Source organism: Ipomoea nil, unplaced genomic scaffold, assembly GCF_001879475.1.
Source record: "Ipomoea nil cultivar Tokyo-kokei standard unplaced genomic scaffold, Asagao_1.1 scaffold3069, whole genome shotgun sequence".
Taxonomy (NCBI): domain Eukaryota; kingdom Viridiplantae; phylum Streptophyta; class Magnoliopsida; order Solanales; family Convolvulaceae; genus Ipomoea; species Ipomoea nil.
The window spans coordinates 3,729,548-3,756,114 of NW_017619497.1; the positions used below are offsets into that span (position 1 = coordinate 3,729,548).

The 26,567-nt window shown below is 31.7% G+C and overlaps 2 protein-coding genes across 4 annotated transcripts; one reads left to right on the forward strand and one right to left on the reverse strand.

The window, feature by feature from the left end:
* The first annotated feature begins 5,639 nt into the window (after nt 1-5,639).
* LOC109165873 (serine/threonine-protein kinase MARK2-like) lies at nt 5,640-9,301 on the forward strand. 3 transcript variants are annotated; one of them, XM_019314844.1, is made up of 4 exons: nt 5,640-5,757; nt 5,895-6,037; nt 6,192-8,622; nt 8,745-9,301. In XM_019314844.1, the coding sequence occupies exons 3-4, from the start codon at nt 6,216-6,218 to the stop codon at nt 9,047-9,049; spliced, it is 2,712 nt and encodes a 903-aa protein (XP_019170389.1). In that variant the 5' UTR covers nt 5,640-5,757; nt 5,895-6,037; nt 6,192-6,215; the 3' UTR covers nt 9,050-9,301. The 3 variants fall into 3 exon arrangements, with proteins under 3 accessions (XP_019170389.1, XP_019170388.1, XP_019170390.1); XM_019314843.1 differs by having other exon boundaries at nt 6,199-8,622; XM_019314845.1 differs by having other exon boundaries at nt 6,199-8,622; nt 8,748-9,301.
* Nucleotides 9,302-9,576: 275 nt separating this feature from the next.
* On the reverse strand, nt 9,577-12,493 carry LOC109165874. The gene is made up of 4 exons (XM_019314846.1): nt 12,424-12,493; nt 11,761-12,378; nt 10,808-11,345; nt 9,577-10,184 (listed from the first exon to the last, which is right to left on the reverse strand). Exons 2-4 carry the CDS (start codon nt 12,320-12,322, stop codon nt 9,992-9,994), a joined length of 1,293 nt encoding a protein of 430 aa, XP_019170391.1. The 5' UTR covers nt 12,323-12,378; nt 12,424-12,493; the 3' UTR covers nt 9,577-9,991.
* Nucleotides 12,494-26,567: the final 14,074 nt, after the last annotated feature.

Consider the following 26,567-nt stretch of genomic DNA (forward strand, 5'->3'; position numbering starts at 1 on the left):
TACACTAAAATTTCCTAAAATACCCACACACCGTTACTAATTCCGTTAAAATTTTAAGAATTGCCGTTAGTTCACCGTTAACTTACTCATTGACTTCAATAAAAAAAAAAGGTCTTAGGTTCGAACCTCATCCCAATTAAAGTTGGCATAATTAGTACTCTATTTTACTCTTATTAAATTATATAAATAATAATTTAGTGGTTACAACAAAAAATAATACATATGCATTTCTTTAATTTAGAATTATGTGTCCACAATGCCTTTATTAAAAAAAAAAAATCATTATCAATAAATTAAATAAGAGAAATAATTTTATTAGTTATATTGTCTTTATTTTTCTTCAATATAAAAATTCTTTATATTCAAATTTATTAATTGATTATATTCGCTACATTGTCCTTACAATGTCTTTATTCAGTGAAAAAAAATTATTAATTATCAATAAATTAATTAAAAGAAATATTTTCATTAGTTATATTGTCTTTATTTTTCTCAAATGTAAAAATTTTTACATTCAAATTCATCAATTGATTATATTCACTACATTATCTATTATCTTTTTTGTGCACTATTTTTTTAATTAAATATCAAAGTTATAATACAAAATAATGCTATATATTTATTTACCAAGTATTTTATTAATACCATGAAAAAATTAAAAAAATATAATTAATAAAGTCAACCATATTAACTACTTGAGAGATTTTGTGACAAAGAGAGTATTCAAATCACACAACAAATTGAAGTGAGAACTACCTCGCAATGTCCTTGTTTGACAATCAACGGTTAGCGTTAGCGGATTATACTAGCGGATTTGACCAGCGAATTTATTCAATTATTAACATTGGGTAGAAAAAATGACCGCCAAATTATTAAATCAAATGAATGGTTCATATTGTTCAGGTTTTAATTTTTTTCTTTTAAGATTTTCTAATTTATCCTTAATTATATGATTATACATTTAACTTTTTCGTTAATTCAACGTTAGTCTAATTCTAATATTAAAGTCTAATATAGAATTATAACTACACCATTAATCTAATTCTAATATTAAAGTCTTAATAGAACTTAACCACAAATCCTAATGTCGGAATCTCCTCAAACAATATTAGTATATATTTAATATTTTATGCCCTAATTTTTATTTGTTCTCCCTTATGTCCCGTATTTGGTTTCAACTATACCTATACAATTATTTTATTGACAATTATAATCAATCTTGACTATATTATCTTGCATTTGTAAACTTAGAATTACTTATTTAACTCGCACGGGCTTAGCTCAATGGTTTAGTGGGTAGTATTTGGGAGAAGAGACCAAGGTTTGAACCTCGGCGGCGGCAGTGCGGAAATTATGTCCAAAGTGGGCAGATTCCTTGTGCGTATCAGCATTTGGCCCTGTCTGCTGAACCATTAAGTCACCGTGATTTACAACTTCCCACAATGCTCTGTCGGGTCGGAGTGTGGGGGGCCCTTGGGGTTGGGACTCAACCTTTGGGAGAAGAATTACCTATTTAAATACGCAAATTCAACCTTCAATTATCTATGCATGAACAATTTCAATAAAATCCTGCCTTAATATACTTTAAAGTACTTATTTAAAAAAAGCATTGGACATTATTCCAATTGCGCAATGCGCGTAAAAAACTAGTATATTAATAAGAGCCCAAGAGAGTTAGGTCTATAATGGGTAAAAAAAATGGCGGTCAAATTTTTTAATCAAATGAATGGCTCAGATTGATCAGATTTTAATTTTTCTTTAAGATTTACTAATTTATCCTTAATGAATATGATTATCCGTTAACTTTTCCATTAAATATTATCTTTTCCGTTACTTTCTGTTAGTTCACCGTTAACTTACTCATTGATTTCAATAAGAAAGGTCTTAGGTTCGAACTTCATCCTAATCAAAGTTGGCATAATTAGTACTCTATTTTAGTCTTATTAAATTAAATAATAATTTAGTAGCTACAACAAAAAATAATACATATGCATTTCTTTAATTTAGAATTATGTGTCTACAATGTCGTTATTCAAAAAAATTTATTCATTATCAATAAATTAAATAAGAGAAATAATTTCATTAGTTATATTGTCTTTATTTTTCTCCAATATAAAAATTCTTTACATTCAAATTCATCAATTGATTATGTTCGCTACATTGTCCCTACAATGTTTTTACTAAAAAAAATTATTCATTATCAATAAATTAATTAAGAGACATAATTTTATTAGTTCTATTGTCTTTATATTTCTCCAAATAAAAATTCTTTACATTCAAATTTCAAATTCATCAATTGATTATATTCACTACATTTTCAATTTTTTTTGTGCGCTATTTTTTTTATTAAATATCAAAGTTATAATACAAAATAATGCTATATAGTTGTTTACCAAGTATTTTATTAATACCATGAAATTTTTTTAAAAATATAATTAATAAAGCCAATCATATTAACTATCTGAGGGATTTGTTGACAAAGAGAGTATTCAAATCACACAACAAATTGAAGTGAGAATTACCTCGCAATGTCCTTGTTTGACAATCAGCAGTTAGCGTTAGCGGATTATATTAGCGAATTTGACCAGCGAATTATATCAACGGTTGGTAAAAAGATATTTGAAAAAATTAGCTGTTGTTTAGATTAACATGTAAAATGACCTAAGGGTATACATATATTTAATAATAATAATAATAATAATAATAATAATAATAATAATAATAATAATAATAATAATAATAATAATAATAATAGTAATAATAATAACAACAATAATAATAATAGTTTAAAAAAAATAAAAAAATATAATTAAGCCAATCATATTAACTACTTGAGGGATTTATTGACAAAAAGAGTATTCAAATCACACAACAAATTGAAGTAGGAAACTAACTCGCAATGTCCTTGTTTGGCAATCAGCAATTAACTTTTCAATATTAGTATATATTTAATATTTTATGCCCTAATTTTAATTTACTTTCCGTTATGTCCCGTATTTGGTTTCAACAATACCTATACAATTATTTTATTGACAATTATAATCAATCTTGACTATATTAATTATCTTGCATTTGTAAACTTAGAATTGCCTATTTAAATACGTAAATTTAACATTCAATTATCTATGCACGAACAATTCCAATATAATCTTGTCTTGATATACTTTAAAGTAATTATTTAAAAAAAAATATTGGGCATTATCTCAATCGCGTAATGCGCGTAAAAAACTAATACTTAAATAAAAAAGATACAATTAAGTAGTGTCATATTTAAAAATGGAAAACGTATAGTAAGTTTCAATGAAAAAAAGAATTACTGTAATTTATATGCTTAACAAATCTCGCAATAATGGTATATTATTATCATTCATCTTTTCATTGCTTCTTTATTAATGGCGATAATGGGTAAATCAATAGGTATTCAATTCCATTATTTTCTTCAGTCTTCTGGACATAACTTAAGTGATCATCTTTTTTTTTTTTTTTTTTTTTTTTTTTTTTGAATGCTACTAGCTCTATTACATTGTAGTATCTGTTCATATACTTTCTCAACCTACTAAAACACAAAGAGCCAATAACACCTCCACTGAAGCTCGAAATCACAACCTTCCACTTGGAAGTCCACCCCGGATACCATTAGACCACATAGTCCTGGTAACTTAAGTGATCATCTAATTCAAAATAAGTTCATAAAGTTTTGTTAGCAATTGCATGATACAGATTTCAAATGTGAATATTAGTGTGCAAATATTTAGAGGTCTATAAGCTAGTTGAGACTTGAGATACATCATGTGATTTACTGTATCCACTAGTCTTCATACAGGAGTACGGTGATAGGTCATTATATTTTAATTAAAAAGTGTTACATGATGTATCACATTAAATAGTCTCATACAAAACTTATTCTATCTATTTTGATCTAACACCAATCCATTGTATGCGCGTGTGCTTTTACCATAGTCATTTTAGTTGGTCGTGATAAATTGTGCACCAAGTAGAGGTGGCCAAATTCCTGGCATGGACTCAGGTTAGTACTGATCAGAATCGGCCCATGATAACCTAGGCGGGTCCCGTGCTAGGCCAACCATGGGCTAGGCCTAGAATTTATTTATTTATTTTTATATAAAATATTTATAAATTGTTTTTTTAATGAAATTTAAACATTGATCTCATGATTACAACAAACGTTCTTATCACTTAAACTACTTCAACCTTTTAGTATATATATATATATATATATATATATATATATATATATATATATATATATACTCACACGCACTTTTTCAAAGTTAATATTTTTGTTTAAAATAATATTTTAACTATTAATTTCAAAAAAACAAATTATATGATTTTCTACAAAATTAAAAATTTATAAGACTTTAATAACATTTGAACTTGTTCTATTAAAAGATTTTAAAAGACTGTAATATTATTTGATAACTTATAAATATTATAAAGTGTGTTATAATTTATAAAGTTCATGCTAGATTTTGCCCGAGTCTAGACTCGGGCATGGGCTGTGTTTGGGTTGGTTTCGAGCTGGACTTCGGGTTATTTTTACAGGATCTAGACTGGTTCTCTATAAGCCGATCAAGTTTGGGCTAAGCCCGACTCAAACCCACTTTTTCCGGACCAATTCATGATTAGTTTGACCTTGAACCAACCCGTGGCCACCTCTAACACCAAGTGTAGTGTAAAAATTTCACATATTAGTGATGATATATTAAGTTCATGTTTTGAATGTGTATCGATTTTTTAAAATTAAATTTTGTAATAGGTTTTGAAGTGATTGTATTAGAATATAATAATGTTTAATTTTTTTTTAAAATATTATTTGTATATAAAAGAGTAAATATTTAAAATGGTCCATCGACTATAGCTAAATTCACAAATTGGTCCTCGACTTTCAATTTCAACCATTAAGTCCTTAACTTTGCAATTTTGACACGATTTGGTCCTCTATCTATTTGATCGTTTGTTGACTGCGATCTTTGAGGATATATATGTAGTTTCACGTGCAAAGCTCAAGAGAACGCTATTGGAGGTAACATCGTTGTTTCAGAGGGGGAAGTGCTTCTCCGCTTGCTGCTTGGGGATCACGAGCCGGTTCAGCTTAGAGAACGCTCTTAGAGGTGACAGCGCCGTTTCGGAGGGGGGGAAGTGTTTCTCCGCTTGTTGCTTGGGGATCCCGAGCCGGTTCAGCTTGCCTACATCGCTTGGAGTCACGGCTTTCTCGAAGAGCCACTCCAGGGGCTTCGGCGATCTATCTATCAAAAGCTATAATCTCTCTGGCATGGGGTGCAGCGCCGGCAGTGGATTCAAATATAACAGTGCGGTCTAAAAATGTAACCGGAACCTTAAAAAACCGACGATGAACCATGAAATTACATATATATATCCTAAAAAAGCGCAGTCAACAAACGGTCAAATAGACAAAGGACTAAATTGTGTTAAAATTACAAAGTTAATGACTTAATTGGTTGAAATTAAAAGTCGATGACCAATTTGTGTATTTAGCTATAGTCGAGAGACCATTTTGGATATTTACTCTATATAAAACATAAATGTATTTTCCAATTAATATTTAATAATTAAAAAAGAAAAATTGTAGCAACGTATGAAATGGAAACCGAAAATCGCGGGAAGATATAGAAGGAATAAGGACGACGGCCTCGAAAAGAATGGGAAGCGTCAACCGCCCACTGGCAGGCAGCTCAGACTTGAATTCCAAAGAACATCTCCCATTTTCTTCAGGTTCGTCAAACGTTATCATTTTTTGATCTGAATTCATATTTCGTTTCAGTTTTCTTAATTTGCTTGCGCCAAAGGCATCTATCATCTCTTTTGTTTTTAATAATCATACATATATCTTCGATATATATACCATGCAGGTGGCTCCTGGGCTTGTCAGGATGGGTAAGCCAACGTTGTAATTCAATTCGATCGGGCCGATGGGTTTTGCTGGATTCCTATCGGATTCCATAGCAATCGGATAGGAATTCAGCGTCTTCAATTCAATAAGTCATCATTTCAGGTTCTTCAATTCGTCTCCTCATTCTCCTCATACTAATCTAATTTTGTTGTTTAATCGCGTCTTGATCTCTCCAGTATAATAACTCTTTTGATTGATTTCCGTGTTTCATATGATTGAATTTGATTTGAATGTGATTTTTGTTTGTTTTTTTTAGTGTAAAGCCGCAATATATAATATAATGGATCAGTTCCAGCAGATTGGGGAGGTTGTGGGGAGCTTGAAGGCATTAATGGTGTTGCAACATGAAATTTCGATTAACCAGAGGCAGTGTTGTCTGCTTTACGACATTCTGGTACAGGCTTTCGACACAATTGCAGAGGAAATCAGACAGAATTTAAGATTGGATGAGAGGAATACCAAGTGGAAGGTGCTTGAGCGCCCAATGGGGGAGCTACATAGGATTTTTAAGGAATGTGAATCCTATATTAAGTACTGTCTGGACATCCAGGATTGGTGGGGGAAAGCCGTGGCTCTCCAATTCAACACTGACTGCGTCGAGTTTCACATCCATAACCTGCTGTGCTGTTTCCCGGTTGTGATTGAGGCCATCGAGACTGCTGCAGAGGTCTCGGGCCAGGACGAGGAAGAAATGCAGAAGAGGCGAGTTGCGTTGATGAACAAGTATGGTGCAGACTGGAACGACCCGAGGCTTTTCTTGTGGAAGTATGGGAAGCAGTACTTGGTCCCCCGGGAAATCTGCAGCCGGTTGGAGAGAGCTTGGAAAGAAGACAGATGGCTGCTGCTTGAGAGCATCAAAGAGAAGAAGAACACCAAGCTGGGAGAGGGGTTGATGAAGATGATGCTGGATGGGTCAGAGACTACGACGATGAACACCAAGCTTTTGCATACTTCTGTGTTGTTGAGAGCCAACGGCTATGCTGTGAAGAGGCGTCTCGGGTCAGGGAGCCGCCTTAAGGAAATCAACTGGTTGGGAGAGAGTTTCGCGATGAGGAGCTTCTATGGGGACGCTGAAGAACACACTGCTGAGATTTCAATGCTGCTCTCGCTCTCCCACCCGAATGTCCTCCAATATTACTGTGGATTCCATGATGAAGTGAAGAAAGAGGGGTTTCTGGTGATGGAGCTGATGAGCAAGAGTCTTGATGCTTCCATCAAAGAGAATTCCGGTCAGAAGAAGAGAATGTCGTTCTCCATCCCTGTTGCGGTTGATATAATGCTTCAGATCGCGAGAGGGATGGAATACCTGCACTCGAGAAAGATTCATCACGGGGAGTTGAATCCATCAAATATACTGCTCAAACCGAGGTACTCCTCTGCAGAAAGTTATTTTCAAGCAAAAGTAGCTGGCTTCGGGTTATCCTCGGTGAAAAGGAACTATACATACAAAAGCTCCCCAAAACCGGGATCCAGTGCAGTTGATGCTGTGATATGGTGTGCACCGGAAGTTTTGGCTGAACAAGAACAACCCGGGAGCAAATGTGCAGCAGCCAAATACTCGGAGAAAGCTGATGTCTACAGCTTTGGAATGGTTTGCTTTCATCTTCTGACAGGAAAAGTTCCATTTGAAGACGGGGAGAGGCAGATCGAAGGAGGAAAAATCTTCAGAAACTTAATAGCTGGGCAGAGGCCTCTTTTCCCTCATCCTTCACCTAGATACCTTGTGAACTTAACTAAAAAATGCTGGCAAACCGATCCAAGCCTTCGCCCGAGGTTCTCATCCATTTGTAGGATTCTGCGTTATATCAAAAAGGTCCTTGTTATAAACCCCGAGCATGGCCAGCCCGAGTGTCCACCCCCACTCGTCGACTATTGTGACATTGAAGCTCGATACTCCAAGAAGCTCCCTGAAGATGGCATCTGCACAGTGTCACAAATTCCTTACCAGATGTTTGCTTATAAGCTCGTCGAGAGGGAAAAGGCTTCGGGAAGCTCTAAAGAGAAGAGCTGGGAACCTCCTATGGATGATCTCTTTCGCAGGCCAGCCGATAGCAGATCAGCTTTCTCAGATATTATTGACAGGAAAGACATGGGAACATGTGTTGATCAAAGATCGGTCATCTCTGATGACACGCAAAGAAAATCTCCAGCTGATCCAAGGTCACTTGTCGCAATAAATCCAGAGAGGAAATTCCTGCCAGGAGTCTCACCTATTGAAAAGTTGTCATTTGCTGAAACTCCAGAATGGAAGCAATCAAATCTGCAGCTGCCTCGTGATGAGATGCCAGGAAGGAAATTGAATCCATCAAGCGGGGAGAGCAAGAAGCTGAATGGCGATTGTATGAACTCAGCAGATGAGCAAAAACCGAAGGAATCAGCTAGTGATCAGAAACCAGCATCTCCTCAGAGTCCGGGGCAAAGGCCCTCACCTGGTGAGCAGACACCATGCGGTTTGGAGGCCCCACAGAACAAGCATTCAGCAGTAGTTATGGCAAATTACAAGATAGCTCGCTCTGAAAGTACACAAAGGAGAACATTAAGCAACAGCGTAAAATTAACCAAGATCCCAGAAAAGAAATCTCTTTCCAGTTCAGAAATTGGTCAGTCCTCCTCTGCTAGTCAACCAAGCAATCCAAGGTCTCCATCAAACAAGAAATTTAAAGACACAAGAGCTAGCAATGAATCAGGTTTTTTCTCTTAAGTTCTCTTTCTTTTATTCTCTACCTGTTTCTCAATAGGTTAATAGTTTACTTCAATCCTGTTCTTAGTTCAGTAGTTGAGATTCACGTTACAACCATTCCAATTACAGCAGGGAAACTAAAAGACCGGTCCCCATCATCTTCTCCTGCAAGGATAAAAAGAACACATTCATCACCAGTATTTTCAGGTTCAGGGATCACAAGAACACAATCAGTACCGGTTTCTTTGACTATACAACCTCTGAAAACATCTTCACCATCAAGAGGTCCCCCAGTAAACACAAGTGGATACGTATCTCAAGGTTTATTGACACATCCCCACAGCAACAAAATCAACAGAGCTGGCATACTACAATCAGTTATGAGCCTGAAGGGACACAGGAAAGCTCAAGTAAAAGATACAGAGATATCCTAGCTCTCTTTCCCCATTCTTACGTCATATTTCCATGTTTGCTTAAAACTGCACACATAGGTAGGCTCCATGCAACACCACATAATTTCGTTTTCAACTTAAAACTCAACCCTTTTTGTCAAGTTTTTGTTCCATACCCAGGTTAGAGATTCAGCAACATTTAGTCCTTTTCCACTGCAGTGAAAGAAAGGATATTAATCTGTCATGCAAATTTTTGCTTTACATTATTATAATATATACAATTCTTGTTTGGTATTTTTGTGATTCACCCACCTTCTCCACTGCTATAAATCTATGACTTTGTAGTTCATCTTTTTTTGTCACATTCTCTAGTATCACATTCCCCTAAATTCTAATATGGACCAAAAGCATTTCCGAGTTAAGAAAATTATATGATTAAAATGTCGTTTCTTTGACTTGTTTTAAAAGGAAGAAGGCAATTCAACCAAGCAGGCAAACTATTTTCACCTCAATACTACAATAAGAAAAGCAGGCAAATTTTAGCATAAACAGCACATTAGAGGATGGGAAGTAAGAGCAAATGATGCTGCAATCATGATATTGGCCGAAAGGACTAGATTAACAATATACAAGCGCCAAAGGCTGACTATCTTAGTGTTTGTACAGCTTTTCAAGTACAAAAACAGCATTTTCAACAAAACTATCTGGATCTAGATTTACCGATATATGGATCAAAGATTGTACATTTTAAGAATCATGCTGAGCAATTTGTACTAAAGACCACAAAAATAAAATGAACCAGAATCTATGATGGCAAGTACTTGATCAGTACCCAAAAACAATTGCAACCCTCCGAGCATAAAAAACTAGCAAAAGGTCTTCTCCACATTGTCCCCGGGGCAGATGAAAGAAAGTTCATCACAAAAACGCAATTTAACATGAAGACCGAGGTGCACATGCATAGTCTGCATCTTCGGAAGCACGCTAACGCCTGGAGCTTGTAGAATTGTGACAGAACAATGGATCCTCACCGCTAGAGTATATGCGAAAAAGTTGTCCACTGTACTTGAGAGCTAACCTTGTAGACTCCTCAGCAGCAACTTTAGATGTTTCTGACATAGCCCTATTCAGTTTATTCTCTGGGTGGCCGTCAATGAGATACTTTGCCAATTCAACGCTGAAAAAAAATACAAAAATTCCAGATTCAAACATTATGCAACATCCAACAGGTAAATAGGCGTTTCATTGATGAAGCCATAATTTCCTTAACGAGTTAAAGTAATAAATCATACATGTGATTCAAAAGAAGAGTGCATGTACAAATTTGTGCCCCACCATAAAGATACGCATTAGATCAAAATAGAAAATCAGGAGGAAATTGCACTCGTCATTCCCAAAAACATGTTAAGACAAAAAAGAAGCACTCGTCATTCCCAGAACGGAGCATGACCATGTAAAGCCATAGATCATTAAACAACATATTCCATAAAAATGTGTTCAGCCAATGAGCATTAAATTCAAAGAATCATAAAGAAGCACATTTCTACTTTGTATACACTTTGTGCTTTAAAGCCAAGGGGGGCTCTACTGCACTTTTCACCTTAAAAAACATTGGGACAGTGGGTTCTCTTACAAACACGTATCCAACTCTTCATATAAAGGGTAAAGTAAAAAACAGATTTTGTTTAGGAGACAACTACACCGAGCCAATATTGAATGATATGGTAGAATGATGGTAAAGTTACTGGTTTGGATATAAATAGAGAAAGGATAAATAGTGAAGTGGCTTTGAAATCATACCCGAGTTGGTCACTTGAGTCAAATCCTCTATCCATGGGCTTCAGTGACAGTGGTGCAGAAATTAGCTTTCTATAAAGTGCACAAACAGCACTCATACAAAGTTCACGATCATTTACAAATGCCAAAATCATTTCATTTTGATCCAGCCAAGGCCCGCTCCCAACTTTTTGGGGTTTCAAGTTGAGGTCTGAAGAAGCTGTAGACTTGCCTGCCATTGGACTTACTATTGGTTCACACTTAACTCTGGCCATGGACTCATAAGCTGACATTCCAGCATCACCATGATTCTTCGGGCTGTCAAATACCGGTATTACTTCTGTTTCATGCACGAGTTTGCGCTTCTGTACACAAAATGAAGACCTACCCCCATCATCATCATCATCATCGATGCCAATGATTCTTTTTCTCCGTAAGCTTTCTCTCTTTACTTCATTCTTCTTAGGGCCAAGTCCCATTTCACTTTTCCCCAAAAAATCATCATTATCCAGAGGCATCTCTTGATTCTCTTCCTCATCATCACTGAGAACTACATATGACACTGTAATAACACAAAGTGGATATGCAACACTTAGAACAATGGCAGTAGGCATCAGGAATCATCAAGTCATCAACTTTGACTAACATGATATATAGTCACTTATATGAAACACACAATTAACAACAAATAGGCCAGGCATATATATATGAAACTTTAATTTAATTTGTTATTAGACTTTCCTTCCTTGAACAAAACAAATTCTGGGAACCCACCATCAGCATAGATAATAGCCTTTAGAAGCAGACTTGCAGAAAATATATAAGTACAATCCCCAATTCCCCATTCCCCAGAGAACAGACTTGCAGGCTATCAAACCCAAAACTTTAAGCATGTACAATAAAATAAAAGACCAGGGCACTAAATACAAAATAAATTAGGGTAATAAAAGATCCAATTATTTGTATTATATTTATACCTTCCTTCTCGGGACTACTACTACCACCAACTATGGTGGCATTTTGAGTACCAAAAGAAAGCCCATCATTCTCAGGTTCAAGCACATCATCTAGTTTATCGGCAATGTTGCTCACGTCTGGAACTCTTTCACCAACATAAGCCCCTAAATTTTCCTCCATGCGAGACACCCTCTTGTCCAACAACACATATCTTTCCTCTGAAGCCTTCAGTCTCTCCTCAACTTCCATTTTCTCAGCCTTCAACTCTTCCATTTCTCGTTTAAGGCGGGCATTGTTTTCAGCCAAATCTATATTCTCGTTTTTCGCTCTCTGCAATTCGACCCCCATTTTGCAATTCTGAAATTCCCGCACCTCGTTCGCTTTTCTCAGGCTTTCTATCTCCGCCTTGAGCGCATTTTCTCGGTCGGTCAATATCTTCTGGCCCAGGCTAAAGTCCATTCGCTGAAAAGAAGTCCTCAAAAAATCAACCACCTCCGAAGCCGACGAGCTTGCAGTGATACCGGTGGAAAGCAAAGGTCTCTGATCCGCTACCCCTTTGCCCGGTATGGACTCGAAACTCATCGGAACGAAGAAAAATGGAGAAAATGAAGGTGCAAAATGCGTGCAATGCAGATTTACAGAATAGAAAAAGGAAGAGGACAGAGAGCGAGCAGGGTTAAGGAAGGACGGAAAGACTGAACTAAAACGTCTCGGGAAGGAAAGAAGCACTCTGCTACAGGCGTGCAGAAAATAATGAATGTTAAGGGCGATTGGTCCACAAAATAAAATGCAAAATTATCTTATTATGGTTATCTTAATCTTAATATGATTATCCTAATGTAATATCATATTTTATAACTTGTTAATGTAATTTTATAACTTCAAATCCTGATATAACATTAATATATGTATATATATTATTGGTTTTCATGAAAAGAACCTCGTAGGTGAAAAGTGTTATAAATTCTAGACATGATTTAGTAGATCAAAAGGTTGAAAAGTAAAGAAAAATAATGAACAATGCAATCACATTTCTGTAATTACGATTGTGCATTTGATAATGCTTGAAAGTACAAATGCCGTGCAAATTTTCAGAATAGAAAAGAAAGATGACAACGACTAGGGTTAACCGTGTTGTGGGCTGGCATGTTCGCTTTTTAAAGATTCTCTATCTCCACCTTGAGCACATTTTCTCGGTCGATCAATATTTTTTGGTCCACAATAAAGTCCATTAGCCAAAAAGACATCCTAAAAAAATCAACCACCTCTGAAGCTATTGAGCTTGCAGTGATAAAGTCGAAAGCAAAGGTCCTTGCTCCGCCACCCCTTTACTCGGTATGGACTCGGAACTCATTAGAACTCGTTCAAATGGAGACCTTATATATTAAAAAAAAAAAAAAGAATAAGATTAAGGTGAAAATGACGTACAGATTTACATAATTATTGAAAATGAAGAGGACAACGACCTGATGAGGTAATCATATTTTCTTTGAATATTACTACACATCAATTTTGAGATAATATATATGAAATTACTAATATAATTTTATAACTTGTTAAGGTAATTTTATAACTTGAAATCAAACAAGGTGATATAACATTACTATATTCACAATACCTAAGGAATCTTTTTTTTATTTATGAAAATATTACCTAAGTAATCTTAAATGGCTTGAACCAAATATCCTTTATAAATTTTAAATTAATTTCATAGAATCTTTCTACATTTTTGTAGATGTTATAAGAGTCTATAAAGATCTCATATCACAATGTACAAAAAAAAAAAAAAAAAAATCTCATATCACAAATATTTATAAATTTTTATTGAATTTTACAAACTTTTTTATTTTAAAAAGTTTACAAAAGTTATAAAAATTCTAAACCGAATATATCCTTACAAATTTTGCACATGCACGTGTGTGTATATATATATGAGCCGGTTCCCATGAAAAGAACCTCCTAGGTGAGAAGTGTGGCAAAATTCTAGCCATTGTAGATTTTATGGTTGAAAAGTAAGAAAAAATGTAATGGCATTATTTCTGTAATTACAATTATGTATTTAAAAACGCTAGGAAGTTCCAATGTACAGAATAAAAAAGGAAGACGACATCAACTAGGATTAATCGTGTTGTGAGCTTACTTGTTCGCTTTTTAAAGATTCTCTATCTTCGCCTTGAGCGCATTTTTTCGATCAGTCAATACTTTCTGATTCACAATAAATTTCAATAGCCGAAAAAACGTCAAATTTTCTAATCAATTATTTTCGAAAGTGCTTCATTTGCTTCTTCTAGAATGAGCACTTAATATAACATAAAATCTACATATATATAAAAGTAAAATCCTCCTAACAAATTTTCCCCCCAAAACTTTTGTAGTAAAACTTATTTGGTAAGTAAATGTCAAATGGAAAATAAATAAATAAATAAATAAATAAATAATAATAATAATGTTATTACCTTAAATAAATAAATTATTATATTTTCCCTTAAATAAATAAATTATTATACTTTCCTTTTGAATAAGTATTTTCTACCTATAAATACAATGGCTTCTTCAATCAAAGAATCTCAGACTCATCTCTCTGCTTTCTTTTTGTATGAATTTTCTACATTTTTCTAACTATATTCTCATGTACTTCAATATGTTTTGCAGTTTATATCATCTGGTATGAGTTTGAAGATACTTAAGGAGGCTCTGCTTCAACAAAAGGAAATTGAGGAGGAAGAGCATTTGTAACAGAACCCTATTGGTTTAGTTTTTATGAAAGATTGTAGAGATGCGATCGAGGATGATAAAGACGGTAATTTTGATAATTTTGTAAGATTTTCTGAAACTTAGAGTTAGTATGTTGACTTCGAGATTTGTACATGCCATTCAAGTTTCTATGATTTTTTTTACCAAGCATAGTTCATTTTACAGCATTTTTATAATTTATATATATATATATATATATATATATATATATATATATATATATATATATATATATATATATATATATATATATATATATATATATATATATATATATATATATCACAAATTGAGTAGAGTGTTTGTTTAACCTATTAAAAATCTCGCTATATTTGATTTTTTCTAAATTTTTGTAAAACACAAAAATAATGATTATTTGAAAAGAAGAAATAAATAACAAATACAATTTCAGATTTTGTGTTACTCCATTCACATATTAGTATAAATAAATAAAAAAGTAATAAAATAAAATACAAAGAAAATATAAATTTTTAACCAAAAAAATTAATTAGATAAACCTCCCAAAAAAATCCACGTTGTACTTAACCCAAATAAAAAATATTGGCAAAGGCACAATCATAAGGATCAAAGGGAACAATGGAAGACCCAGAAATCCAGACATCATTAATGTACCGAACGGTGATGAAAGACTCAGAAATAGGAATATCATTATGAATGAATTGACACCCGAATTTAGTTTAAGGAGAAGTTTACTCTTGAGTACAAATGTCTCCTCAATGGATTTTGTATGGTCATATAGAGTGTATTTATACACCATGGATGAGTTCAAAATAGCACAATATTGAAATTATAAAATGGTAAGAGATCTCAAAAAAGGTAAAACTTTCAAATTTTCAGTTAATACACAAAATGTTATAATCGCCGAAAATATATATCTTTAACTTTAGACAAAAATTAAAAACGAAATCATAAACAATTTTAATAATTGACTATTTCATTTCTATGTTTCTTGAAAAATGATGGGCATGAACAGGCTGACTCATCGTGAAATATAATAATTAATGAATTACCATTAAAATTAGTATAGTAATGAAAGAATTAATTATCATTTGTATGTTGACATTTTCCCCCGTTTATTACCATTCAAATGTTTGATACCAAAAATTATACTATATAAACACAAAATATGCATATATGGTAAATATGCAATTTATATATATATGCCCCTAAATTTTGGGGATAAACTTGGTTAGGAGGATTTTACTTTTAATTTTATATATATATATATATATATATATATATATATATATATATATATATATATATATATATATATATATATATATATATATAGATTATTCTCATAATATTTCTTTCCTTCTTTTGTGTTATTATTATGGTAATTTTATGGCAATGTATTTAAATATTGGAAGAAAACAAATGTTATAATTAATGAAATTATTGTGATAATTGCCACAATATTTGGTAATTATAATTAATATAATTAATGAAATTGAGAAATATATAATTTTTTTCGTAGACATATTTGTGACAATTTCATTAAATTATAATTAATAAAATATGAAATATAATTAAAAAAATGAAATTTAAAATTAAGAAAACATGAATATTTATAATTTTTTTTAAATATACATACATATACTCTTTAAATTTCTAAATATAATTTTTTAAGTATAAATCTATCAATATAAATTATAATTAATGAAATTATATTATAGGACTTTCCTATATACATATTAATAAATATTATGTGTATATACAAAGTATTATACAATCATATAAGGATATGCGTCCGATTAGAATATTTATTTATTCATACAAAATTTAGAATTTATATTTTTTTATTGATTTCTAAGTACAATTCTCTTAGTTTTTATTATTCATATTTTTAAATTTCATATATAGATATGAAATACAATTTGGAATAAATCAACTTAATTATATGAATTTTTTCTATAAATTTATCTAAATATGTACATGATTAGAGAATATATTAACCATACAAAATTTAAATTTTAATTTTGTATGTTATGAAATAGATACTTGACTAAATATATAAAAGTCCAACTATATTATTATATTGTACATTTAAACATCTTTTTATTTTTTCTATTTTTATTTTAAATTCATAATAACAAAAATAAAATTCCGTGCAATGCATGGAGAAAACACTATATTTAAAAAAATACAATTTGATAAATATCATAAATTAATTAGTAAATATCATTTATGTTTATAATGATTAAATAAAAAAACAAATAATTCAACTATGTGAACCAATAATAATAATAATAATAATTGGTAATATTATTGTTCAATATAATATTTTAAAAAAAACTTATTTTAATTGGTAATGTATATTCAATATTAATCTATATTTATATTCTATATTAATTAATAAAAACAAATCATCCTTTACAAGCTCCCGCCTAAACAATTAATAGTAATATGAAAAAATGAAAAAGAATGGAAGGAAGCCGTACCCCCAAACAATTAATAATAATATTGGAAAGAAAATTAATAATAATATGGAAGTATAGAAAATAATGAAAGGAAATATTATTCATGTGAATGTTTTCTACACTCTGAAAATGAAAAAGAATCAATAAGCAGTATAAGGAAAATAATCATTAAGATATTTTACTATTAATCTTTTATAGAAGATTTTGCGTAAAAAATAGAAAATGAATTGGTTATTACTAATTTAGTCTTATTTTACTATTAATCTATATAAAAAATTATGCGTAAAAAAATGTAATAAAATCGGTTATTAATAATTTAGCTTATTTTACTATATTAATCTTTAAGAAAAATTATGCATAAAAAATATAATAGAATCGGTTATTAATAATTTAGCTTTATTTTACTATTAATCTTTAAGGAAGATTTTGTTAAAAAATAAAATAGAATTAATTATTAATAATTTAAATTAAAATTAAAGTACATATATTTTCCTATCCGTAATACAATTTTACTTACAGTTTTACAAAATCTTCAAATAATAATTGATAATATTATTGTTCAATTATAATAAAAACTTTAATTTTAATTGGTAATCTATATTCTATATTAATTAATAAAACAATATCCTCATTTACAAGTTCTCGCCTAAACAATTAATAATAATATGAAAAAATAGAAATGAATGGAACGAAGTCGTACGCTAAAACAATATAGAATAATATTGGGAATGAAATTAATAATAATATGGAAAAATAGAAATGAATGGAAGAAAATGTTAGGATGTGAATTTTTTCTACACTCAGAAAAATGGAAAAGAATCAATAAGCAGTATAAGAAAAAGAATCATTAAGATACTATTAATCTTTTTAGGAAAGATTTTGCATAAAAAATTGAATAGAATTGGTTATTAATAATTTAGCCTTATTTTACTATTAATCTTTAAGAAAAATTCTGCGTAAAAAAATGTAATAGAATCGATTATTAATAAGTTAGCTTTATTTTACTATTAATCTTTAAGGAAGATTTTGCTTAAAAAATGAAATAGAATCAATTATCTATCTATATATAATTAAAAACAAAATCATCCTAATTCATTTTTCCACCCAAACTTTTGTATTAAAGCTTAATTATTTGGTAAGTAAATCTCAAATGGAAATTAAATAAAATCTATTAATTCGTAAATAATAATAATAATAATAATAATAATAATAATAATAATAATAATAATCCAAAAAAAAACTATATACAAATTAAAATTAAAATTAAAATTAAAATTAAAATTAAAATTAAAAAAAAAAAAAGAAAAAAAAAAAGAAGAAGACAAATGTGACTCCCTTTTGTAAATGATGTGGGATCATTTTGATCCCACATTAAAAATGTCTGGAAAGAGGAGCTCTTGAGCTCCTCTATATAAGAGGATCATTGCTCCTTTTACAAACATATAATTGTTTGCCCATCAATGTGGGCCAGTATTGAGAAGTCCAAAGACTTTTTTTTTTAGTATTATTGACTCGACAAATTATGCTGTGGCGTCGTGTCCACCTTGCAAAGTAGACACAATATAGTTCTATAATTTGAATATATAGTTCTATCATTATAAACATAGTGTTGTGAACATTATTATAAACATATAGTTATGTAATTATGAATATAAAGATTTAATAATTGTGAATATGAAATTCAAAAATTATGAATATATATATCCAAACAAAACGATATACAAACAGCATCATCATCATCATCCAAACAAAACGATATACAAAATAAAATTAAAATTAAAAAAAAATAAGAAGAAGACAAAAAGGAGTCAGGCTCCCTTTGTAAATGATGTTGGATCATTTTGATTCCACATTGAAAATGTTTGGAAAATGAGCTCTCTCCTCTATATAAGAGGAGCAATGCTCTTCTTACAAATATAATTATTTGTCCATCAATGTGGACAAGTATTGAGAAGTCCAAAGGCAAATATTTTATTTTTTGAGTACTATTGACACATTAAATTATGTTGTGGAATCGTGTCCACCTAGCAAGGTAGACACGGTTCTAAAATTGCTCATAATTATATATATAATTCAAAAATTATGAATATATAGACTATAGTTCTAAAATTATGAATATAGTGTTGTGAATATAATTATGAACATATAGTTATGTAATTATGAATATAGAGACTCAATAATTGTGAATATGAAGTTTAAAAATTATGAATATATAGCTTTATAATTATGAACATATAGTTTAGTAATTATGAATATAGAGTTTTGTAATTGTGAATATAGAGTTCAATAATTATGAATATGAAGTTCAAAGATTCTGAATATTTAGCTTTATAATTATGAACATATAGTTCAGTAATTATGAACATAGAACTGTGTCCACCTTGCAAAGTGGACACGGTTCCACAGCATAACTATTCGATTCACCGTGTTACATGTAGTATCTGTTCATATAGACTTACTCAACCTATTGAAGCCCAACGTTTCAAAAGGCTCTTATTTAAGAAACCTTATTTTAATGGCTTCTTATTTTAGTTTTTTTTTTTAATTTATTAGGGGGTTTGGCTAAGATTAACCCAAAATGTATATGTGTTGTTTTTAGCAGTTTGGAGCAAATTGTTAAGTTATTAAATAATATTTTTGATGTTTTGATTAAATATAAAATGTTAAACAAGCGAATTTTTTAAAATTTTGGAGAATTCTCCAAATTATCAAATTACAATAACAACAACAACAACAACAACAACAACAACAATAACAATAACAATAACAATAACAATAACAACAACAACAACAACAACAACAATAATAATAATAATAATAATAATAATCCAAACAAAACTATATACAAAATAAAATTAAAATTAAAAAAAAATAAGAAAAAACAAAGAGGAGTCACAGACTCATTTTGTAAATGATGTGAGATCATTTTGATCACACATTGAAAATGTTTGAAACGAGAGAGCTTATCTATATAAGAGGAGCAAAACTCCTCTTACAAACATAATTACTTGCACATCAATGTGGGCAAGTATTGAGAAGTCAAAAGGTTCTTATTTAAGAAGTTTTAGCGTTGTCTTCTTATTTTAGTTTTTATTTATTTATTTATTTATTATTAGTGGGGGTTTGGATAGATTAACCCAAAATGTATGTGTTGTTTTAGTTTTTTGCAGTTTGGAGCAAATTGCTAAGTAAAAAAAAAAAAAAAAAAAAAAAAAAAAAAAAAAAAAAAAAAAAAGACAAAGGGGAGCCACATGCTCCCTTTGTAAATGATGTGGGTTCATTTTCATCCCAAATTGAAAATGTTTGAAAAGATGAGCTCCTGAGCTCTTCTATATAAGAGGTACAAACATAATTGTTTGTCCATCGATGTGGCGAGTATTAAGAAGTCAAAAGGTTCTTATTTAAGAAACCTTAGCTTTGTCTTCTTATTTTAGTTTTATTTATTTATTATTTGGTATTTATTATTGGGGGGTAGGAAATATTAACTCAAAATATATGTGTTGTTTTAAATTTTAGCAGTTTGGAGCAAATTACTTAGTTATTAAATAATATTTTTGTTGTTTTGAGTAAAGATAAATTGTTAAAATGACGAATTTGTCAATAATAATAATAATAATAATAATAATAACAACAACAACAATAATAATAATAATAATAATAATAATCCAAACAAAACGATATACAAAATAAAATTAAAATTTAAAAAAAATAAGGAGAAGACAAAAGGGAGTCACGTGACTCCCTTTGTAAATGATGTGGGATCATTTTGATCTCACATTAAAAATGTTTGGAAAGAGGAGCAATGCTCCTCTTACAAACATAATTGCTTGCCCATCCATTGAAAATGTTTGGAAAGAGGAGCAATGCTCCTCTTACAAACATAATTGCTTGCCCATCAATGTAGGCAAGTAACCTGAAGGGTGTGGTTGAGTGTAAGGGACTCATCCATCCTTAACCAAAGGTCAAGAGTTCGATCCTTGGATTTGGGAATGGAACAACCTTAAATCTCTAAGCCAGCTGTCCCACCCAAAAAAGGTGCTTACAATTTAGCGAGGGGATTAGTCACTGTGTCCAACGGTGGAAACCCTGGGTTTACCAAAAAAAAAAAAATCAATGTGGGCAAGTATTGAGAAGTCCAAAGTCTTTTTTTTTTTTTTTTTTTTTTTTTTTTTTTTTTTTTTTTGGTTTGAAGTAAAGGAAAATTAAAAATGAAAAGGAAATATTTTAATAATAATATTTTACATCATCAAATAGTAAAGACATATTTTAAAAAATAGTAAAGAAAAAATGGAACGAAAATATTTTATTAATAATATTTTACATCATCAAATTAAAATGGAACGAAAATTAGGTAAAAATATCACTGCATCTATATTCTAATTGACTGATTGATTGAAAATAAAATAGAATAATTAACTGAAAATGAATCTAATATTACTAATTGACTGAAAATATAAAAGGAAATGAATATTAATAATTGACTGCAAATAAAAAATGATCTATAATTGACTAAAAAATGGTAAGATCATTGCATTTTAATTAAAAATGGAACGAAAATTAAAAATTGGAGGAAAATATTCCAATAATAATATTCTACATTATCAATAGTAAATGTATATTTTAAACAATAGTAAAGGTAAATTAAAAATTGAACGAAAATATTTCAATAATAATATCTACATCATCAATTAAAAATGGAACGGAAGTTAGGTAAAAATATCACTGCATTTGATATTCTAATTGATTGAAAATAAAAAAGAATAATTGGCTGAAAATGAATCTGATATTACGAATTGACTGAAAATATAAAAGGATAACTAATTGAGTGATATTCTACCATTATATATTTTCACCCAAGTAACCCGTCCTGATGGAGAAGATGTTAGCTCTAAACGAAGATGAACAAGATTGTGTTGTCACTACCAATGTCGTCTACAAAGAGGTTTCAATAATGTGTAAATATAATCGGTGATATTAATTTTTTTTAAAATGAAAAAATTGCTATATATCTAGGCAAAAAAATATATCTTCCATACAAATGAATATGGATAGCAATTCATTTCTATAACTGAGTTGTTAGAGAACGAGCACATTTACCTAATGTATGAAAATACTAAACAATGATAAATAAAATCTTCAAAATTATAGGACCGCATCCGTACATCTAGACATTAGCTATTAATTTGAGCAATTATTTGCACAAATTCAAGCAATGATAACATCAAAATATATAAACGATTCAAATCATATCTTTAAGTACACTATACAATATTTGATGTTCTAATTTAAATAATTATATATCGATTCATATATTCTTAATATATTACAACATATTCATTCCGTGCATCGCACGGGTGCAAATACTAGTTAAATTAGAAATAACTTCAAAGTTATCGTAAATTGAATAGACACATCAAAGAAATAGTATAAGATTAGTCATTAGAAAAATGATGATTCTCTATCTTCCTCCCACCGTCCCTCCCTCCTTAAATTACTAAAACTCACCACACCCCACCCCGCCCTTCATTTTTCGTTGATTCTGTATCCAATCTCTCTCAGCTCAATCTTCACTCTCTGCATTTAATTATTACTTCCCCACCAATACCACTATTCCTTTAATTTAGCAGTTTAGCTTCTTGGCTGCCGACAACCAAGTTCGATCTTCTCCCAGATTCGCTTCATCATTGCTTTAATTTGCAGAGGTTGAACAAGAACTGGGCGGGGTTTGAGAGAGATATACATATATATATATATATATATATATATATATATGGGGTTTCTCCTGCTGCATGCAGTTTCTACGGTGCTGATGAAGATCGATCGATCGAGAACCATCTGTATCGGGGGCTGGCTAAGCAGTGAACCAATTTCCCACATCGAATTCATACGCCAAGTATTTTCTCTTAATAAACTCCTAGCTGGGAGATTTGATTGCTGGGCTTGGTAGCGCGAGCCTGTAACCTGAGTGGGAGCATTAAGATGGTGGAACAATTGGGCTTGTTCTCAAGGCTGGGCTGGGGTTGCTATCTTCTGGCCTGCCCGTTCCAAGTGGTGAGTTGGGCTGTGGAGTCTCTGCTAAAGTGGAGGCTTCTCGGCCCTTAGATTGGAGGGCACTGCGTCAGGCTGGCTTCACAGAGCAGCGAAAACCTCCTTCTCTCTGCAGTGGAAGGATAACAGGCTGGTGCAATCCTTGTGGCTTCACAGAGCAGCGAAAACCTCCTTCTCTCTGCAGTGGAAGGATAACAGGCTGGTGCAATCCTTGTCCATCATAGCCTGAAGGGCCGCGCAAGTTGAACCACCATCTTTTTTTTATTTTTAGAGCTAAGTTGTTTCAATTCATTTGCATTAATTTTATTTTTTAATAATGCTGGATTCATTTTTTATACAGATTGAATTTGGCAAAGCCTCACGCAAATTTATTGACCTTCTCTGATCTTATGGGGCCATGGGGGTTTTATGAGTTGCTGATGTACTTTAGAGCTGCTTTGTCCAATTTGTTTGTGTAAATCATAAATTTACAAGTAAATGAGATTTATTTATGTTTCATTGAAAAATGCATTGGTCTGTAAAAGACAGTGATGCATATATCTCAAAATTTATTATTTTGGTTGTTGGTGATTCACTATTAATTCTATGCTTTGGTTCATTTTAGTTGGTCAACTTTATTTTGTCTATACAGATTGAATTTGGGGAGTATACTAATTCATATGATTTCATGTTCTAGTGCTCTTTAGAATTGGGAAATGATTTTGATTTTAGAGTTGCATAGAACCGTTGTGGAGTTCAGCCTAGTTTGAAGTCTGTAGTTATTATTCGATATTAGTTAGAAAATCATGTAGATATTTACATAGTCCATGTATTCAAAAATTGTGAAAATGAAAATTTTCAATTTCTCCAATGTATTTGCTGTGAATGAGAGAGCCTTAATTATTTTTCTTAAACCTGTTAGCAGCTAGGTCCCACAATTATATGAATGAAGATTGGGAGGGCAAGAGCAATTGTAAGGCTCAAAAATATATTGCAATGTAGATTATTATGTTTGGTACACACATGACATTGGAGTATGTATTTTGGTATGGAAAATCAATATATATGTGATTACAAACTTAAAGTAATGGATAAAGTGCAAATTTTGGGTTGGTTTCTCTTCTAGCTACCTGCTCTCTGTTAGTTGTGAACTTTTTAGATAAATATGTGGTGACTGCATTTTTTCTAGTTTTATTATTCATTGGCCTTGCCCCCCTATTAAAAGGAAATTCAGAACTATTTTATCATCATATATTATTCCTATAATTAATAATCATTTGCATCTATCTGTATGGTCTCATTCAATTGTGTAGCTTCTTATATATATGCCATGGAGAAGCCTAGTTTCAATTATAGAATAGCCACGAACGTTCTCAAGATCTCGACTCTATTTTGGCTGTTGTATTTATTCCAGGCTGCTGAATATGCTTTATCTTGTAGGAAGGAACTGATGTTCCAGTTAAATTATTAGAGTATTCAATAGCTTTCTAGTATATGGTGTAGCAATACATTTCTATTATATGAATAAGTTTTGTAAATTTATTCTTAAAACTTATTATTGTAAAGCTAGTACGTATAGTTTGACTAATGTACAACATGGAGTGATATTGATGTTAATGCATATTTAGACTACAATGTGTATTAACAATCTCGTATAGCATACTCAATCTGTTCTTATTTGAACAATATAATGTTGTTGTACATCGAGTATGTAGTTTTGAAATCTATCTAAAAGATCTTGAACTGCTAATATAACATTATTTAAACTAATGACTCCAATACATTCTAAATATTTATTAACATGAAAAGCAAGTCGTTCTCTGAATTGAGAAGTCGAAGGTGTTAATGTCGTCCAGATCTTGAAAAATATCCATGCCTTCTGAAATTTCAAGGCTTTCCTGAGGTTGAAGTTGAATTGTATCTGGATCTCTATGATGTCGTGGTCGTTGTTAAATGGTCTCCTCTGGTGTCATGTTAACTTGAAATATAGGGGATTTGGTACTTCTCAAATATATACGTCATTGTTGCACTAAGCCGTAGTGAGATTTTTCCCAGTGCGAAAATACATTGTTCTTGCAATTAATGTCTTGGTAGTATGTGCAACCACATTATATATAAACACGCTTTCTCCTAATTGCGCGTATTAGTTTGTGATGTCATACTTTGATGTTTGCAGTGTAGTAGCCTCGCATTTTTTATAGTCTTTGCCCCAACAATATTTGTATTTAGTTTGAGGCCCACATAACGTTAGAGATGAATTCAAATCCAGCATTTTGGAGCGTCCAATTCTTGCATCTCCCACTTGTTTGTTGTAGACTTCGGACTGTAAATCAGCGTAGGAAAAGACCCTTTCATATTTCGGCATGTCTTCAACGAAATGGTGATTTGTTGTAGACTTCAGACTGTAAATCAGCGTAGGAAAAGACCATTTCATATTTCGGATGTCTTAAACGAAAGGGTGATTGGTGTGATAAATTTTGACACTAAAATAAAATGTCGATCAAAACTGTCATTTTTACTAATATTCGTGGGACCAAAGTTAATATTTTCTCTTGAATTACAAATAACTTAATCAAACGTCGTTAATTGAATCGACACCTAAAATGGAAGAAAGATTATAAAATTAGTCCTTGAAAAAATTATCATTCTCTATCTTCCTCCCTCCCTCCCTCCCTGCTTAAATTACTAAAAACTCAGCACACCCCACCCCGCCTTCCTTTTTCTTGATTCTGTATCCAATTATTCTCTCTCAGCTCAATCACGCTTCACTCTCTGCATTTAATTAGTACTTCCCCATCACTACCAGTGTTCCTTTAATTTAGCAGTTTAGCTTCTTGGCTGCCGGCAAGTTCGATCTTCTCCCAGATTTGCTTCATCATTGCTTTAATTTGCAGAGGTTGAAGAAGAACTGGGCGGGTTTGAGAGAGATATACAAATATGGGGTTTCTCCTGTTGCATGCATTCCTGGTCTTGGCAGGGAGTTTTGCGGTGCTGATGAAGATCGATCGATCGAGAACCATCGGCATCAGGGGGCTAAGCAGTGAACCAAATTCCCACATTGAATTCATACGGTAAGTATTTTCTCTTAATAAGCTCCTAGCTGGGAGGGCTGTTCGCTGGGCTTGGTAGCGTGAGCCTGTAACCCGAGTGGGAGCATTAAGATGGCGGAACGATTGGGCTTGCTCTGATGGCTGGGCTTGGGGTGCTATCTCCTGGCCTGCCCGTTCCAAGTGGTGAGATGGGTTGTGAAGTCTCTGCTAAAGTGGAGGCGTCTCGGCCCTTAGATTGGAGGGCACCGCGTGAGGCTGGCTTCACAGAGCAGCGAAAACCTCTTTCTCTCTGCAGTGGAAGGATAACAGGCCGGTGCAACCTTGGTCCGCTATAGCCTGATGGGCCGCCCAACTTGAACCACCATCTTCAACTTTTTTATTTTTAGAGCTCAGTTTATTGGTAACTTTATTTTGTATTTTTTTAAATTTATATAGAGATTGATTTTGCAGAGTATACTAATTCATGTTCAAGTGCTCTTTAGAATTGGGAAATGATTTTGATTTTAGAATTGCAGAGAACAGAGCCCTAGTTTGAAGTCCATAGTTATTACC